This window comes from Lynx rufus, unplaced genomic scaffold (assembly GCF_022079265.1).
Source record: "Lynx rufus isolate CCGP_SWC_20201006 ecotype Redwood Valley unplaced genomic scaffold, mLynRuf1.p SCAF_4, whole genome shotgun sequence".
Lineage (NCBI taxonomy): Eukaryota > Metazoa > Chordata > Mammalia > Carnivora > Felidae > Lynx > Lynx rufus.
The window spans coordinates 3,882,443-3,901,032 of record NW_025814856.1 but is presented as its reverse complement, the minus strand read 5'-3'; the positions used below and the strand labels follow the sequence as shown (position 1 = coordinate 3,901,032).

Here is an 18,590-nt window from a genome sequence, read left to right as displayed (position 1 = left end):
AGTGTTTTCATCTGCATAGAGGGGATCTTATCTGCACCAGCAGTCTGGCCATCTGCATAGGTATATTCTAAGGATCCGGTGATTACATTTGACCCACCTGGATAATCCAAAACACTCCCCATCCTCAGACCCTTAATCCCATTTGCACAGTCCCTCTGGCCAGGGAAGGTACCATATTCCCAGGCCCCAGGGATTAGGATGTGGACATCTTTGGGGGGCCAGAATTCATCCCCCTTTCCTCACCCAGGTAAGCACTAGGAAGGATGGTATCCCAGAGTCACGACAGACCAACAGGACTATGAATGCCCAACCCTACAGCACCATGAGTAATAACTACCTGCACATCTCTGTGCCTCGCGTGGAGCTCAAGCCAGGGGAAGATCTCAACGTCAACTTCCACCTGCGAATTGACCCCACCACCACCCAGGAGAACAACATCCGCTACTTCACCTACCTGGTCCGTGCCCTCCTAGGATCCCCAGACCCCTCCTCCTTACTTCTGCAGCACCCCCAGGCCAGGGCCACCCCCCCGCCCGACCTTGCTGATTCTCCCTTACGCCAACCTGCCTCCCCCAGATCATGAACAAAGGGAAGCTGTTGAAGGTGGAGCGTCAGACGCGGGAGCCCGGCCAGGACATGTACGTGCTGCCCCTGACCATCACTGAGGACTTCATTCCTTCCTTCCGCCTGGTGGCTTATTACACCTTCATTAACAACAAGGGCCAGAGGGAGGTGGTGGCCGATTCCGTGTGGGTGGATGTCAAGGACTCCTGTGTGGGCAAGGTAAGCTTCCGGAGCCTTCCTCTGCACCCATCTTGGCTCTCCCCACCTGGCCAGTGCTCGCTCCGTCTCTGCCTCTCTCCAGCCTTCTGGGTGGGCTCCCCAACCGAGGCCCATCTTCTCCTTTTCCAGCTCTTTCTCTCCCCACCTCTGTTTCAGCCTCAGTATCTCCCTCCCTGCTGGCCTTTCCGCCTTCAGTCTGTCTGTCTCCACCGTTGCCCCTTCCTGACCAGCACAGCAGGGACACTGCCCTAGGCTGACTGCTGATGGAGACCCAGCCTGGCAGGGCTGACCCCTCACTCCCACCTCTGTGTATCCCCCATCCCTGCCAACAGCTGGTGGTGAAAGGTGGCAAGATGGAAAAGAAGGTGTACCCACCTGGGCAGCTTTTGACCATCAAGATCGAGGGTGACCGGGGTTCCCGAGTGGGGCTCGTGGCAGTGGACAAGGGCGTGTTCGTGCTGAACAGGAATAGGTTAACTCAGAGCAAGGTGCGCCCTGTACCGCTGGGGTGTGGCGGAAGCAAAGGGGTGGCGTGGGCCTGAGGCGCAGGTGGCGCTCAGAAGGGAACCGGAAGTGGGGTTAGGCGTGGGCTGGACGGAAGCTTGGACGGACACAGACGTGGCACGGAAGTGAAGGCTGCGGGTGGGAGCGTAGACGGAGGAGTCCGAGCTGGGGGTGGTTGGCGGGGGCTGTGCACACACCTCTGAGAGGGGCCTGGGACCAGAACGCAGGGGTGGTCGGACATGTCAGCCTGGTGGTGGAGGCCTGCCCGCGAACCCTGCCCTCCCGCAGATCTGGAACGTGGTGGAGAAGGCTGACATCGGCTGCACTCCAGGCAGCGGGAAGGACTATGCCGGCGTCTTCACGGATGCAGGGCTGGCCTTCCAGACCAACACAAACCTGCAGACCCCTGATAGGACAGGTGAGGGCCAGGGAGGGGTGGGGCCGCCACCCCAGATGCTGAGAGCAAATGAAGGGCACTGTTCTGAGGTCCTCAGATGCTGAGAACAGGTGGGGGCCCTGGGTTCAAGTCCTGCCCCAGCCCCCACCTAGTGAATCACTGCCCGCTGAGCCTCAGTTTCCTCATCTGTCAAATGGGAGCAGCAACACCCCTCCCTCACGGCTACTGAGAGGAGTACATCGGGGACCCTCAGTTGACGCTTAACCCATCTTGTTCGCGTGTGCCCTCCCCTCAGATCCCGAGTGCCCCAAACCAGATGCCTGGCGCCGCCGCTCAGTGATGCTCACAGAGAAGAGGATGGACAAAGGTGGGGGCCCCCACCCTTCCTCCAAACCCTGCCCATCCGGGATCCAGCCCAGGAGGGAGGAGGGCAGGGCCGGGCCCTGGGGACGTCCTACCCTTGGTCCGCCCGAGCTCCTCCTGCTTTGAGGTCCCGGCTGAGGCCCTGACCGGTGTCGTGTCCACGCAGCGGGTCAGTACCCGAAGGAGCTGCGCAAGTGCTGTGAACATGGCATGCGGGAGAACCCCACGAAGTTCTCGTGCGAGCGCAGGGCCGGGTTCATCCAGCACGAGGCCTCGTGCGTGAAGGCCTTCCTGGACTGTTGCAACCGCATCGGCAGTACCCACAGTGCCCTGGGCCTGACCCGGAGTGAGTCCACCTGCCTGTGGGCCAGCCAGAGGGGGGAAGCTCGGTCAGAGCGAGGAGGGCCTGGTCTGATGGGAGCGGGCTTGCTCCGAGGGAGGAGGGCATGGTCTGAGCAGGGAGGCTGGCCAGAATGGGGAGGCTCAATGAAGCCTCGATCAGGCTTGAGGGGTGAGGGGATGGTCTGAGTGGGGAGGCTCCCTTAGAGGGGAGAGGGCCTGGTCTGAGGGAGGAGGCCCAGGTCAGAGTGTTGAGGCTCAGTGAGAAGGAGGAGGGCCTGTTTGAGGGAGGAGAACCTATCTGAGGGGGGGAAGGAGCCTGTTTGGGTGGAAGGATGCCTGTGTCTGAGGGGGGAGGAGGGCCTGTCTGAAGGGGGAGGATGCTTCTGTCTGAGATGCGTTTTTAGCCTGCCTTTACCAAAGAAAACTCATTTATGTTGCTTTCCAAAGAGGTGCCTAACTCAATGCCTAACAACATCTGTTGATTTGTTTTCATTCATTCATTCCCTCCCTCCCTCATTCATTCATTCACTAATTCATTCATTCATTCATTCATTCATTCATTCATTCAGTTCTGGATAAGACAAAACATGTGCACACTTGAAACTTTACATCTCGGGCCAAATAAATCTTAAGCCAAGAGAAAATTTCTCTTCCAAGAAGCCCATTGAAAGCAGAACCAGAGTGGTCCCCACCACAAGGCGGCCCTGACAGAACTGATGGGAATCCTACCTGCCATTTGCTCAGAGCCTTTGAGCCCAGTGAGGCCTGATGTCTGCTTTTTAAAAATGCTTTTTGATGTGTCTTATGTAGAGAAAGGCCTTTCTGCTAGGATGGGTGCAGTGGAAACCAAGCCCACAGAGAGCCCCCCGCACCACGGGCAGCATGGCCCCTGTCGTGAGGGTCCCCCTGGCCGATTCCCTCTCGGCCCGCCCTGTCCAGATTGCTTTCTTTCTTTCTTTCTTTTTATTTTATTTTTTATTTTTTTTTAAATTTATATCCAAATTAGTTAGCATATAGTGCAACAATGATTTCAGGAGTAGATTCCTTAATGCCTCTTACCCATTTAGCCCATCCTCCCTCCCACAACCCCTCCAGTAACTCTCAGTTTGTTCTCCACATTTAAGAGTCTCTATGGTTTGTCCCCCTCCCTGGTTTTATATTATTTTTCTTCCCTTCCCTTATGTTCATCTGTTCTGTGTCTTAAAGTCTTCATGTGCGTGAAGTGTTATTTGTTTTTCTCTAACTTTGCTTAGCATAATACCCTTTAGTTCCCTCCACATCGTTGCAAATGGCAAGATTTCATACTTTTGATTGCCGAGTAATACTCCATTATATATATGTATATATACACACATACATATACATATATATACATATATATATACACACATATATATACATATATATACATATACATGTATATATGTATATATACATGTGTATATATGTATATACATGTATACCATGTTTTCTTTATCCATTCATCCATCGATGGACATTTGGGCTGTTTCCATATTTTGGCTATTGTTGATATATATATACACACATATATATACATATATATACGTATACATGTATATATGTATATATACATGTGTATATATGTATATACATGTATACCACGTTTTCTTTATCCATTCATCCATCGATGGACATTTGGGCTGTTTCCATATTTTGGCTATTGTTGATAGTGCTGCTATAAACATTGGGATGCATGTGTCCCTTCGAAACAGCACACCTCTATCCCTTGGATAAATGCCTAGTAGTGCAATTGCTGGGTTGTAGGGTAGTTCTGTTTTTAGTTTTTTGAGGAACCTCCATACTGTTTTCCAGAGTGGCTGCACCAGCTTGCAATCCCACCAACAATACAAAAGAGATCCTCTTTCTCCGCATCCTTGCCAACATCTGTTGTTGCCAGAGTTGTTAATGTTAGCCGTTCTGACAGGTGTAAGGTGGTATCTCATTGTGGTTTTTGATTTGTATTTCCCTGATGATGAGTGATGTTGAGCATCTTTTCATGGGTGGGTTGGCCATCTGTCTTCTTTGGAGAAGTGTCTATTCATGTCTTTTGCCCATTTCTTCACTGGATTATTTGTTTTTTGGATATTGAGTTTGAGAAGTTCTTTATAGATTTTGGATACTAACCCTTTATCTGATATGTCATTTGCAAATATCTTCTCCCATTCTGTTGGTTGCCTTTTAGTTTTGCTGATTGTTTCCTTCGCTGTGCAGAAGATTTTTATAATAGTAGTTCATTTTTTCTTTTGTTTCCCTTGCCTCTACAGACGTGTTGAGTAAGAAGTTGCTGCAGCTGAGGTCAAAGAGGTTTTTGCCTGCTTTCTCCTCTAGGATTTGATGCCTTCCTGTATTATTTAGGTCTTTCACCCATTTTGAGTTTATTTTTGTGTGTGGTGTAAGAAAGTGGTCAAGGTTCATTTTTCTGGTTGTTGCTGTCCAGTCTTCCCAGCACCACTTGCTGAAGAGACTGTCTTTATTCCACTGGATATTCTTTCCTGCTTTGTCAAAGATGAGTTGGCCATACATTTGGGGGTCCATTTCTGGGTTCTCTATTCTGTTCCATTGATCTGAGTGTCTGTTCTTGTGCCAGTACCATACTGTCTTAATGATTACAGCTTTGTAGTATAGCTTGAAGTCTGGGATTGTGATGCCTCCTGCTTTGGTTTCCTTTTTCAAGATCGCTTTGGCTATTCGGGGTCTTTTCTGGTTCCATACAAATTTTAGGATTATTTGTTCTAGCTCTGTGAAAAATGCTGGTGTTATTTTGATAGGGACTGCATTGAATATGAAGATTGCTTTGGGTAGTATTGACATTTTAACAATATTTATTCTTTCTATCCAGGAGCATGGAATCTTTTTTTCCATTTTTTTGTGTCTTCTTCAATTTCTTTCATAAGCTTTCTATAGTTTTCAGTGTATAGATTTTTCACCTCTTTGGTTAGATTTATTCCTAGGTATTTTATGGTTTTTTGTACAACTGTAAATGGGATTGATTCCTTGATTTCTCTTTCTGTCACTCCATTGCTCTTTTTAACCACTGTGTGCAGAGTGGTGGTTGCTGCACTGACCCTTCTCACTGGCCATTTGAACACTTCTTTTGCACATCCCATCGTTTTCATAGGGGACCAGAAATTGTGTCATCCAAATGGGTTCTGAGAATGAAGGCCAGTGTGAGTGGCTCTTGAAACCAAGGGAAGTGATCTTATCAATCACAGGATGAAAAGTCATGAAACAGAACCCCTTTGCTTAAAAACTAAGGAAGATGGGGAAATGCTATGGCTGCAGGCTGCCCGATCCAAGCAAACATAATCATCTTTTTTTTTTAATCTTTAGACTCTCAAGCAGAACAAGTAGAAATGGGCATAAAAACCTTTTATCCCTCTGAACTGTTTGAGGCCCCCACCATCCCCAAATAGCTCCATGTGGAATTCTTGAAATTCTCCCACAAAAGATATTCTCCCACAAAACCTCAGCACAGTCATCAGAATTAGGACATGAATGTTGACTCGTTGAACCTCCAACCCCATTCAGGTTCGCCAGTGGTTTCCATTTGGTTTGGTTTGGTTTTGGTTTTGGTTTTGATTTGGTGTGGTTTAGAGTGGTTTGGTCCTGTTTGGTCTGGTTTGGTTTAGTCTGGTCTGGTGTGGTTTCACTTGGTTTGGTCTAGTTTGGTGTGGTTCGGTCTACTTTGGTCTGGTCTGGTTTGGCTTGGATCCTTTATAGGAAAAGGATCTGTGCAGAAGCAGACGTCGTATTTACTGGTGGGGTCTCCTTGGTGTCCTTGGATCTGCTCAACCCCTGGCAGCACAGCCGTCTTGAGTGACTTTCACGTCCAGCATTTGGGGGGCTGTCCCACGGTTTGGGTTGGCTCCATGCTTCCTCGTAATGACATCCAGGTTTTGCATTTGGGGGCAGCACTGTCACAGGAGAGACACTATGGATTCTCAGTGCAGCATGTCGGGAGCCCAAAGACATTGATTTGTCCCATTGTTGGTGCTGTGAGTCTTGATCACGTGATTAAGGCGCTGTCTGCTGGGTCTCTCCACTGTAAAGTTCCTCCTTATTCCTGGATAGTCTATTTCTAAACCTCTTTCTGCTATCAGATCAGGGCAAAATTTAAGCCAAGGGAAAATTTCCCCCAAATCAATTTTTATGTAGCCTGTATGACAGCAGGTATAGATCCTTATATGGTAACACATACTTTTCAAGTACACTTATATTTTTATTTTTATTTTATTTATTTATTTATTTATTTATTTATTATATTTATATTTATTTATTTATTTTATTTATTTATTTTTGCTTAGAAATGTGCAGTCACCTCCTAAAGGCAGACATCGCCAAAGGGGACACATATTTCTAAATTCTTTTAGCTGGAAGGCTAGCACGCCCTCCACCATCACCCCCCAAAAAACACACAAAGATTCCCAACACACATGAGTAAAGGGCTGAATCTTCAGTCTGTGCAAATTATTCTAATCTAGGCTTGGTGCCTTCTGCTCCAGTGGCCTATAGACTTTCTTTCTCAAAGAGGAAAATTAGACAAAATATCTGATCTACTGGGATATGGCTTACACACACTCAGGTGTTTTCTCCCCCAGCCTTGTGTCATTTCTTTCTTTCTTTTTTTTAAAATTTATTGCCAATGCGTGTAGTCTTGGCTTCGGGAGCGCATTCCTATGATTCATCACTTACATACAACCCCAATGCTCATCCCAAGTGTCCTCCTCAATGCCCATCACCCATTTTCCCCACTCCCCCATATCCTATTCCCATCAACCCTCAGTCTGTTCTCTATGTTTAAGAGTCTCTTATGGTTTGTCTCCCTCTCTCTTTGTATCTAATTTTTCCTTCCCTCCCACTATGGTCTTCTGTTTCTCAAATTCCACATATGAGTGAAAAAATACGATATCTGCCTTTCTCTGACTGACTTATTTCACTTAGCATAATACCCTCCAGATCCATCCATGTTGTTGCAAATGGTCAGCTTTCCTTCTTTTTCATCACCCAGTAGTATTCCATTCTCTGTATATATAGCCATTCATCAGTTGATGGACATTTGAGCTCTTTCCATAATTTGGCTGTTGTTGAAATGCTACTATAACCACTGGAGTACATGTGCCCCTACGAATCAGCACCCGTGTGCCCTTTAGGATAAATTTCTAGTAGTGCTATTGCTGGGCCATAGGGTAAATCTAATTTTGATTTTTTGAGGGACCTCCACACTGTTTTCCAGTGTGGCTACACCAGTTTGTATTCCCACCAACAGTGCAAGAGGGTTCCCCTTTCTCCACATCCTCACCAACATCTGTTGTTTCCTGAGTTGTTACTTTTAGCCACTCTGACCAGTGTGAGGGGGTATCTCAATGTGTTTTTGGTTTGTATTTCCCTGATGATGAGTGATGTCGAGCATCTTGTCATGTGTCTGTTTACCATCTGGATGTCTTCTTTGGAAAAGTGTCTATTCATGTTTTCTGCCCATTTCTTCACTGGATTATTTGTTTTCTGGGTGTTGAGTTTGGTAAGCTGTTTATAGATTTTGTATACTAACTAACCCTTTATCCGTTATGTCATTTGCAAATATCTTCTCCCATTCCATCGGTTACCTGTTAGTTTTGTTGATTGTTTCCCGTGCTGTGCAGAGACTTTTTACCTTGATGAGGTCCCAAATGGTCCGCTTTTGCTTTTATTTCCCTTGCCTTCAGAGACACATCAAGTAAGAAGTTGCTGCGGCCGAGGTCAAAGAGGTTGCTGCCAGTTTTCTCCTGTAGGATCTTGATGGTTTCCTGTCTCATATTTAGGTCTTTCATCCATTTTCAATTTATTTTTGTGTATGGTGTAAGAAAGTGGTCCAGGTTCATTCTTCTGCATGTTGCTGTCCAGTTCTCCCAGCACCATTTGCTAAAGAGACTGTCTTTTTTCCATTGGATACTCTTTCCTGTTGTCAAATATTAGTTGGCCATATACTTGTGGGTGCATTTCTGGGCTCTCTATTTTGTTCCATTGGTGTATGTGTTTTTGTGCCAATACCATACTGTCTTGATGATTGCAGCTTTGTAATACAGACTAAAGTCCGGGATTGTGATGCCTCCAGCTTTGGTTTTCTTTTCAACATTACTTTGGCTATCTGGGGTCTTTTGTGGTTTCATAAAAATTTTAGGGGCGCCTGGGTGGCTTGGTCGGTTAAGCGTCCGACTTCGGCTCAGGTCATGATCTCACAGTTCGTGAGTTGGAGCCCCGCATCGGGCTCTGGGCTGACAGCTCAGAGCCTGGAGCCTGTTTCAGATTCTGTGTCTCCCTCTCTCTCTGCCCCTCCCCTGTTCATGTTCTGTCTCTCTCTGTCTCATAAATAAACGTTAAAAAAATATATTTTTTTTAAATTTTAGGATTGTTTGTTCTAGCTCTGTGAAGAATGCTGGTGCTATTTTCATTGGGATTGCAGTGAATGTGTAGATTACCTTGGGTAGTATCGACGTTTTAACAATACTTACTCTTCCAATCCATGAGCATGGAATGTTTTTCCATTTCTTTGTGTCTTTTTCTAGTTCTTTCATAAGATTTCTATGGTTTTCAGTGTGCAGATCTTTTACATCTTTGGTTAGGTTTGTTTCTATGTATTTTATAATTCTTGGTGCAATTGTAAATGGAATATATTCCTTGATACTTCTTTCTGTTACTTCATTATTTGTGTCTAGAAATGCAACCGATTTCTATACGTTGATTTTGTATCCTGTGAGTTTCCTGAATTCATGTATCAGTTCCAGCAGTTTTAGGTGGACTCTTCGGTAGAGTTTCCTGTCATTTGTGAAGAGTGAAAGTTTGACTTCTTCTTGTCAATTTGGATGCCTTTTATTTCGTTTTGTTGCCTGATTGCTGAGGCTCGGACTTCCAACACTATGTTAAATAACAGTGTGAGAATGGACAGCCCTGTCATGTTCCTGATCTCAGAGGGAAAGTTCTGTTTTTCCCCATTGAGAATGATATTAGCTGTGGGCTTTTCATTTATGGCTTTTATGATGTTAAGGTATATTCCTAATATCCCGACTTTCTTGAGGGTTTTTATTAAGAAAGGATGTTGTATTTTGTCAAATGTTTTTTTCTGCACCTATTGACAGGATCCTATGGTTCTTATCCTTTCTTCTATTAATGTGATATATCACATTGATTGATTTGCAAATATTGAGCCAGCCCTGCAGCCCAGGAATGAATTCCACTTGATCATGGTGAAGAATTCTATTAATATACTATTGAATTCGATTTGTTAGTATCTGGTTGAGAATTTTTGCATCCATGTTCATCAAGGATGGTTGCCTGTAATTCTCTTTTTTTTTTTTTTTAAATTTTTTTTTCAACGTTTATTTATTTTTGGGACAGAGAGAGAGACAGAGCATGAACGGGGGAGGGCCAGAGAGAGAGGGAGACACAGAATGGGAAACAGGCTCCAGGCTCTGAGCCATCAGCCCAGAGCCCGACGCGGGGCTCGAACTCACGGACCGCGAGATCGTGACCTGGCTGAAGTCGGACGCTTAACCGACTGCGCCACCCAGGCGCCCCTGTAATTCTCTTTTTTAGTGGGGTCTTTGTCTGGTTTTGTAATCAAGGTAGTTTTGGCTTCATAGAACGAGTCTGGAAACTTTCCTTCCGTTTATATTTTTTGGAACATCCTGAGAAGAATAGGTATGAATGCTACTTTAAATGTCTGGTAAAATTCCCCTGGGAAGGCATCTGGCCCAGGACTCTTACTTGTTGGGAGATTTTTGATAACGGATTCAATTTCTTCATTGGTTATGGGTCCGTTCAAATTTTCTATTTCTTCCCTTTTGAATTTTGGTAGTGTGTGGGTGTCTAGGAATTTGTCCAATTCTTCCAGGGTGTCCAGTTTGTTTGCACATAATTGTTCATCATATTCTCAAAAAATTGTATGTATTTCTGTGGTGTTTGTTTTGATCTCTCCTCTTTCATTTGTGATTTTATCTATTGTGGTCCTCTATTTTCTTTTTGAGAAGTCTGGTTAGGGGTTATCAACATTCTTTATTCTTTCCAAAAACCATCTCTTAGATTCTTCTGGGTTTTTAAAATTCTTTATTGTTTATTTCTGCTCTAATCTTTATTATTTCTATTCTGCTGCTGACCTTGGGCTTTCTTTTTTTTTTAATTTTTTTTTCAACATTTATTTATTTTTGGGACAGAGAGAGACAGAGCATGAACAGGGGAGGGGCAGAGAGAGAGGGAGACACAGAATCGGAAACAGGCTCCAGGCTCTGAGCCATCAGCCCAGAGCCTGACGCGGGGCTCGAACTCCAGGACCGCGAGATCGTGACCTGGCTGAAGTGGGATGCTCAACCGACTGCGCCACCCAGGCGCCCCTGACCTTGGGCTTTCTTTGCTGCTGCCCTTCTAGTTCCTTTAGATGTGAGGTTAGGTTATGTATTGGGGACCTTTCTTGCTTCTTGAGACAGGCCTGAATTACAATGTATTGTCCTTTTAGAACTGCCTTTGCTGAATCCCAAAGGCTTTGGACTGCTGTGTGTTCATTTTCATTTGCTTCCATACATGTTTTGATTTCTTCTTTAATTTCATGGTTGACCCGTTCATGCTTTAGTTGGATGTTCTTTAATATGCATGTATTAAGGGGATTTCCAAATTTTTTCTTGTGGTTGATACCAAGTTTCATAGTGTTGTGATCTGAAAATAAGCATGGTATGATCTCAATCCTTTTATACTTGTTGAGGGCTGTTTTGTGACCCAGTATGTGATCTATTTTCAAGAATGTTCCATATGCCCTCGAGAAGAATGTGTATTCTGCTGTTTTGGATGAAAACTTCTGAATATACGTTAAGTCCATCTGGTCCAATGTGTCATTCAGAGCCATTGTGTCCTTATTGATTTTCTGACTAGATGGTCTGTCCATTGCAGCAAGTGGAGTATTAAAGTCCCCTACAATCACGGTATTATTATCTATACATTTATTTATATTTGTGATTAATTGATTTACATATTTGGGTGCTCTCATGTTGGGGGCATAAACATTTACAATTGTTAGCTCTTCTTGATGATGGACCCCTCAGTTATGATATAATGGCCTTCTTCATCTCTTGTTACAGTCTTTGTGTTAAAATCTAGTTCGTCTGGTATAAATATGGCTACTCCAGCTATCTTTTGATGTCCAATAGCATGATAGATGGTTCTCCATCCCCTCACTCTCAATCTGCAGGTGTCCTCAGGTCTAAAAGGAGTCTCTTGTAGGCAACATATAGATGGATCTTATTTTTTTTTATCCATTCTGATACCCTGTGTCTTTTGATTGGGGCATTTAGTGCATTTACATTGAGAGTGATTATTGAAAGGTATGGATTTACTGTCATTGTGTTATCTGCAGGTTTCGTGCTTATGGTGATGTCTCTGGTCCCTTGTAGTCATTGCTGCTTTCCACTCACAGAGTCCCCCTTACACTCTCCTGCAGGGCCGGTTTAGTGGTCACAAACTCCTTCAGTTTTTGTTTGTCTGGGAAAGCCTTTATCTCTCCTTCTATTCTGAATGGCAGCCTTCCTGGATGAAGGATTCTTGGCTGGCTGCCTAGTTTTGCTATTCAGCACATTGAATGTTTCCTGCCCCTCGCTTCTGGCCTGCCAAGTTTCAGTGGACAGGTCTGCTACTACCCTTATGTGTCTACCCTTGTAGGTTAAGGCCCGTTTTTCCCTAGCTGCTTTCATAATTCTCTTTTTATCTTTGTATTTTGCAGTTTCACTACGATTATGTCATTTTTTGTTGATTTTGAAGGGAGTTCTCTGTGCCTCTAGCACTTGGATGCCTGTTTCCTTCCCCAGATGAGGGAAGTTCTCAGCTATAATTTGTTCACATAAACCTTCTGCCCCTTTCCTTCTCTCTTCTTCTTCCAGAACTCCTATGATACGGTTATTATTTCATTTCACAGAATCACGTAGGTCTCTAAATCTCCCCTCATGGTCTAGTAATTTCCTTGCCCTCCTTTTTTTCAGCTTCATCATTTTCCATAACTTTGTCTTCTATTTCGCTTATTCTCTCTTCGACTTCTTCCATCCTTGCTGTCACTGCAGCTGGGTTATTTTGTATCTCATTTACAACATTTCTTAATCCACCTTGATTATTTCATAGGTCTTTGATCTCTGCAACAATAGATTCCCTGGTGTCTCCTATGCTTTTTTCAAGCCCAGCTATCAGTCTTATGACTGTTATTCTAAATTCTTGTTCAGATATATTGTTTATATCTTTTTTGAGCAGTTATCTGCCTGTCATTTATTCCTGGAATTTCTCATGAGGAGAGGTCTTCCATTTCATCATTTTGGCTAGGTTTCTGGTTTTTACACGTTTTAATAGCTTGTTATGTGTCCTGCACCTGCAAGTCCTACCATATTAAGAATAGGTCCTGGGACTTCAGGAAGTGTTTGTGGAGTGTGATCATGTTACATATTTGGCTGTTCTGTCACACTGCTCATAGTGGTGATGGTTTGGACCTTCCACCAGGGGTGTTTTGATTTGTTCACTGAAGGAACCCTGGAAAAAGGAAAGGTGAGGGAAGCCTGATTCCCATACAAATAAAAAATGAAAGGGTCAGAAAAAAAAAAAGACCAGGCAGAGAATCAAAGAAACTATAAGGCTTAACCCAGAGAGAGAAGGGGGAAATTAATAAGGAGATACAGAAAAAGTGTAAAAACAATAGAGAAAAATGCCTGACTAAACAAACAAACAAACAAACAAACAGAATGGAGAATGAAACCAGGTGGGGTGTATTTATATATATATATAGAGAGAGAGAGAGAGAGAGAGAGAGACTTGACCAAAAGTCAAATCAGAAACTGTGATCGTGATTCCAAAGGAAATAAAAAGAGGAAGGTAAAAAGAAGGGAAAAGAGAAAAAATGAAAGAAAAGAAAAGAGAAAAAGAAAAACAAAACAAAACAAAATGGACTAACATAGAAAACTGCAGGACAGCTGCCTGTTGGTGCTCAGGACCGCTGGCTGTGCTGGTCTGGAGGAGAGGCTGTCTGGCCTGGTCAGGGTCAGTCCTGCTCCAGTATTTAAGCAGTTACCAGGCATGGAGGGGCGGGGTTTGTTGTAAACCGGTCCTGCCTCCACTGGGGGCTGCTGTCCTGTTCCCTGAAGCCCCGCCATGTTGGTGATGGGGAGAAAAGTGTCTCAAACCATGCTGTTCAGACTGTCCTCATAGAGGAGTGCAGGGAGGGTGGGGGCCAGCTTGTCCTGTTCCACAGTCTCCTGCACCTCCTAGATGCTCAGATGGGATTGAAAACAAGATGCCTTAAAGAATCCCACACCTCACAGACTCGGTTCTGGGGTAGCACCATTCTGCCCAGCCTACACGGCTGATGCCTGCAGGGTCTTTTTTCCTTGGGGTGGCACTAAACCCTCTTCCCACAGTACTACAGGGTGGGGACTGCTCTCTCCCAGTCACCCCTGAGATCGCTACTGGGCCCTGGGGCTGGCTCCGTCTCCACGAGGCATGTGCACACTGCAAGCTGCAAGAGAAAGTCTTGCACCCCTGAAAACTCTAATCTTCAACTCCTGAGACTTTGCAAAGTACATGCACTGTACTGGCACCGTGCAAAGTACTGGCACTCTCCATATTTCTCGTTCCCCCTCCATGGTCCAGAGATGTTTTTCTCTCGTCCGAACACAATGCCATACTCCTACAGCCTCTTTCTCTCCCTTTTGTGTCTCCACAGAAGGGGTCCCCTCCCCTCCATGCCTATGCTGACCGTTTTACCTCTCCCAATCCACATACATGCACCTCAGTCCCGCCAAGCTGTCTCCTTCCACCTTCGGAGATGTTTCTATCACTCCCCAGACCTATTTCCTGGGTGTTCCAAGTGTTCTGACCTCAATACAGCTGTGTTTGAGGGACCAGGAAAATCCTTGTCCCACTACTTCTCTGCCATCTTGACTCCAGTCTTTTCTGTTTTAATGTGTTTTTTTTTTCGAGAGAGAGAGAGTGTGTGTGTGCACGCAAGCAGGGAAGGGGCAGAGAGAGGGGGACAGAGGATCCCAAGCAGGCTCATAGTGACAGCAGCAAGCCTGGTGAAAGTCTCAAACTCACCAACCATGAGATCATGACCAGAGCAGAAGTCGGACACTCAAGTGACTGAGCCACCCAGGTGCCCCAAATTGTGTAATTTCTTTAGCCGATTGGGGGTGAGACAGAGAGCTGCCTGCATGTTTGTATCTGACATGCACTTTGTTGGATTATTCCAGAATATGGGTGGATTTAGGCATCAGTCGATTTCACCTACTTTGTTATTAAGAAGACCCAAAGCCACGTTACAACCTGCCCAGACAGGGTTGAACCGTATTCTGGCCCCATTTGGTCTACTTGCTGATGGCGTCAGGCTTGCTCAAAAGGCCACCCCATCGCCCGGGGTCACCAACAGGTCTGGGGAGTCTCTCGAGCCACCTGTTTGCTTGGGGGCCATAACCATCAGATGTAGCGGGCATGGAGCCTGGGAGCCACTATGCTTACTTAGATGCTCACACAAATGCTTCATTTCTATGAAAATCAGAGCAGGGGGAAATAGTCCTAGCCTGGACTATTTCTGCCCCTATACCGACACAGTTGTAAAATGTCATTTTTAATGGTATTTTTGGGGAGAAAGGAGCAATAAAGACAAACATGACTGCCCCCCTCCCCAGGCCATCATGGAACTATGGGTGTGTTTTTCTGGTAGGAACCTCTTCAGCCATTTAGAGATGAGTATCTCTGGGGACAGTGGAGAAATGGGTCCGTTCTCAACCCAGATTTGTCTCCTCCTCACCCGTGCCTCCCAGGTGACTTGGATGAAGATATAATCCCGGAAGAGGAAATCATTTCCCGAAGCCAGTTCCCTGAGAGCTGGCTGTGGCGCATAGAGGAACTCCGTGAACCTGAGAAAGATGGGTAAGGCTGAGACACCCCCCCACCTTAACCCCCCCACCCCCAGGCCAGCTCCTATAGCGGCCCCATCTGGACCACTTCGTTTGAATGCACCCATGCCTCTCTTTTCTGGAATCACTGGGCAACCCCACAACCCAGCCTAGAAAAAAAATCAAGAGTCAGGCTCCCTCCATGTGCCTAGCCCCCACTCCTCCCTCCAACCTGCCCCTTGGGGCCCCTCCACACCAGCTCTCCCCCCAGGCCCCTGACACCTGCCTCTTTTTGATACCCCCACTTCTCCTCTATCCAGAATCTCCACAAAGACCATGAATATATTTTTGAAAGACTCCATCACCACCTGGGAGATTCTGGCGGTGAGCTTGTCGAACAAGAAAGGTGAGAGAAGGTGGTGGCCCCATGCTCACGAGTCAGGGATCCCAGGGCCATTGGGCGTTTTCTCATCCCATCCAGAGAGATCCCCTGTTTCTTGGTGGCTGACACACTGCTCCCAGGTGACAAGTGGGGGTGTCAGATCCTGCTCTGTGGGTGACGAGTCAGCGCGTTTTGTAAATAGATTTTCTTTCGAGAGCAGTTTTAGGTTGACAGCAAAATTGAGGGGAAGGTACAGAGAGTTCCCACATACACCCAGTCTACCCACCCCCGACGCACACAGTCTGCCCCGCGCAGACAGGCACTATCAGCATCCCTCACCAGCATGGCGTATTCGTGACACTGACACGCCTATCGTCACCCCAAGTTCATCATTGACATGAGCGTTCACTCTCAGTGTTGTACGATCTATAGGTTTGGACACAGATATAAGGACATACAGAATAATTTGCAACAACAAACACGCTTAAGGGGTGGTGTTGACAGGGTGATGGGTAAATCCATTAAGAATATATGAAGGAGGTAGCAGGATGAAATGTATGATTGGCACATTGGCGGCCAGATTGTGAAACTTGGCAAAAAAAAAAAAAAAAGGTAACCAGGGGGTAGGGGGCCCACCACAGGGAGCTGGGGAGCCCTGGTCTAATGGGGGTGGTCTCAGGCAGGCCTCGGAGCAGGGTGAGGAGAGGGAGGCACTAATTTTAAGGCAGATGTGTGATACTTTCATGTGATCATTTTGAAAAAATCAACGTGAATGCAAAAAAAAAAAAATCCATGATGAACAAAATATCTCCATTGTAAATAGAAGCCAGCACTGAGCTGAGCCATCATGGAGTTTGAGACAAGAGGGAAAATGAGTGCGCCCCGCCGCCCCCCGCCCCCCGCCCCCCATTCCTGATTTAGGTACATTTTAAAGGTTAATTTTTTCGCTGAGCATTAAAGTAGGTGAAAAAATATTGAAACATTAAAAGGGAGGTATGTTAGGGGACTGGGGTTGCTCTGTTAAGTGTCTGAACTAGGCTCCAATCATGATCTCACGGTTCATGAGTTTGAGCCTCATGTTGGACGCTGTGTTTTACCAGGTACAATTTTTTTTAAGTTTATTTATTTATTTTGAGAGAGAGAAAGAGAGAGATACAGCGTGAATAGGGAAGGGGCAGAGAGACGGGGAGAGAGAGAGAATCCCAAGTAGGCTCTGAGCTACCGGCCAATGCAGGGCTTGAACTCATGAGACCCCGAGATCATGACCTGAGCCGAAACTGAGAGTCAGATGCTTATTGACTGAGCCACCCAGACGCCCTTTACCTGGTACCATTTTTAACTCCCAACACATTATCTCATTCAGTGCTCACAAGAACCCTCTGAGGTTGGTACATTTATTCTCCGACAAATGAGGATACTGAAGCTAGGGAAGGCAGGTCACTTGCCCAAGATCACCAGGGGATGAACCTTTCCAGAACGCCATCTTAGAGGCTCAGAATTTATATTTTAGGATGGTTGCCAGTGGAACTTGGAAATTTTAGACTCCTGAGATACCATGAATGCAAAGAGTCAGCAGAGTTACAAGCAGGGAGCTCCTCAAGCTTAAATGTCTGGATTCAAATCCCCGGTCGTCCGCTAGGCAGCTGTGTGGCCTGAGTCAAGTTACTCACCCTCTCTGTGTGCATCCATAAAACAGGTATAATGCAAATAGTAGCCACTCAAAGTGTTGTGCAGAGAGTTTTTTGAGTTAATACGTGTGGAGCCTTTAAAATGGTGCCTGGCACATTACAGATGTTCGATGAGTGTGAGTCATTATTGAAGCCAAACATATTTTATTTTTGTAAATTTTTTTTTTGAGAGAGAGAGAGAGATCTCGAGCAGGTGAGGGGCAGAGAGAGGGAAACACAGAACCTGAAGCAGGCTCCAGGCTCTGAGCTGTCAGCACAGAGCCAGATGTGGGGCTCGAACTCACAAAACATAAGATCAGACATGAGGTGAAGTTGGATGCTTAACCGACTGAACCACCCAGGCGCCCTGGTTGATTTTTTTTTTAATTAATGGGTTTTCTTAAAAAAATTTTTAATGTTGGGGCGCCTGGGTGGCGCAGTCGGTTAAGCGTCCGACTTCAGCCAGGTCACGATCTCGCGGTGCGTGAGTTCGAGCCCCGCGTCAGGCTCTGGGCTGATGGCTCAGAGCCTGGAGCCTGTTTCTGATTCTGTGTCTCCCTCTCTCTCTGCCCCTCCCCCGTTCATGCTCTGTCTCTCTCTGTCCCAAAAATAAATAAACGTTGAAAAAAAAATTTTTAATGTTTATTTACTTTTGAGGGAGACAGAGACAGAGCATGAGCGGGGAGAGGCAGGGAGAGGGAGACACAGAATCTGAAGCAGGCTCCAGGCTCCAAGCTGTCAGCACAGAGCCCGACGCAGGGCTCGAACTCATGAACTGTGAGATCATGACCTGAGCCGAAGTTGGACGCCCAACCGACTGAGCCACCCAGCGTCCCCTAATTAATGGGTTTTCTTAAACAATTTAGGTTTACAGAAACAACTGAGAATTACCACTCACTCCTCAATTCCCCCCAATTCCCGTCTCTAACCCTTTTTTGCATTAGGTGGTACCTTTGCCAAAATCTCTGGGACAACACTGATACATTATCGTCAACTGCAGTCAAAAACTAGGGTTCCCTTTCAGTGATGTACCTTCCATGGGTTTGGACCAACATGCGGTGACATGTAGCTTTCCTTCCAGGGTCACGGAGAGTAGGCGTTTCTCTGCCTCAAACATAACATGGATGGTGTGTCAGAAGTCATTCCATGTGTTGTTCTCTCGCGCTCCCTCCAGCTTGTTCAAGGAAAAGCTAAGTCTGGTGCAAGGATGTCCTCATCTCCTCTGTAGGTCTTGACTGACTTGC

The 18,590-nt window shown here is 45.8% G+C and overlaps 1 protein-coding gene across 1 annotated transcript in view; it reads left to right on the top strand.

The window, feature by feature from the left end:
• LOC124524010 (complement C3-like) overlaps window positions 1-18,590 on the top strand; it is a 44,905-nt gene that overhangs the window by 6,481 nt on the left and 19,834 nt on the right. The window contains exons 12-19 of the mRNA XM_047096004.1: window positions 248-457; window positions 577-783; window positions 1,116-1,271; window positions 1,576-1,705; window positions 1,980-2,051; window positions 2,214-2,393; window positions 15,223-15,331; window positions 15,618-15,703. Coding sequence (XP_046951960.1) covers window positions 248-457; window positions 577-783; window positions 1,116-1,271; window positions 1,576-1,705; window positions 1,980-2,051; window positions 2,214-2,393; window positions 15,223-15,331; window positions 15,618-15,703 — 1,150 coding nt within the window. The remainder of the gene's footprint in view (window positions 1-247; window positions 458-576; window positions 784-1,115; window positions 1,272-1,575; window positions 1,706-1,979; window positions 2,052-2,213; window positions 2,394-15,222; window positions 15,332-15,617; window positions 15,704-18,590) is intronic.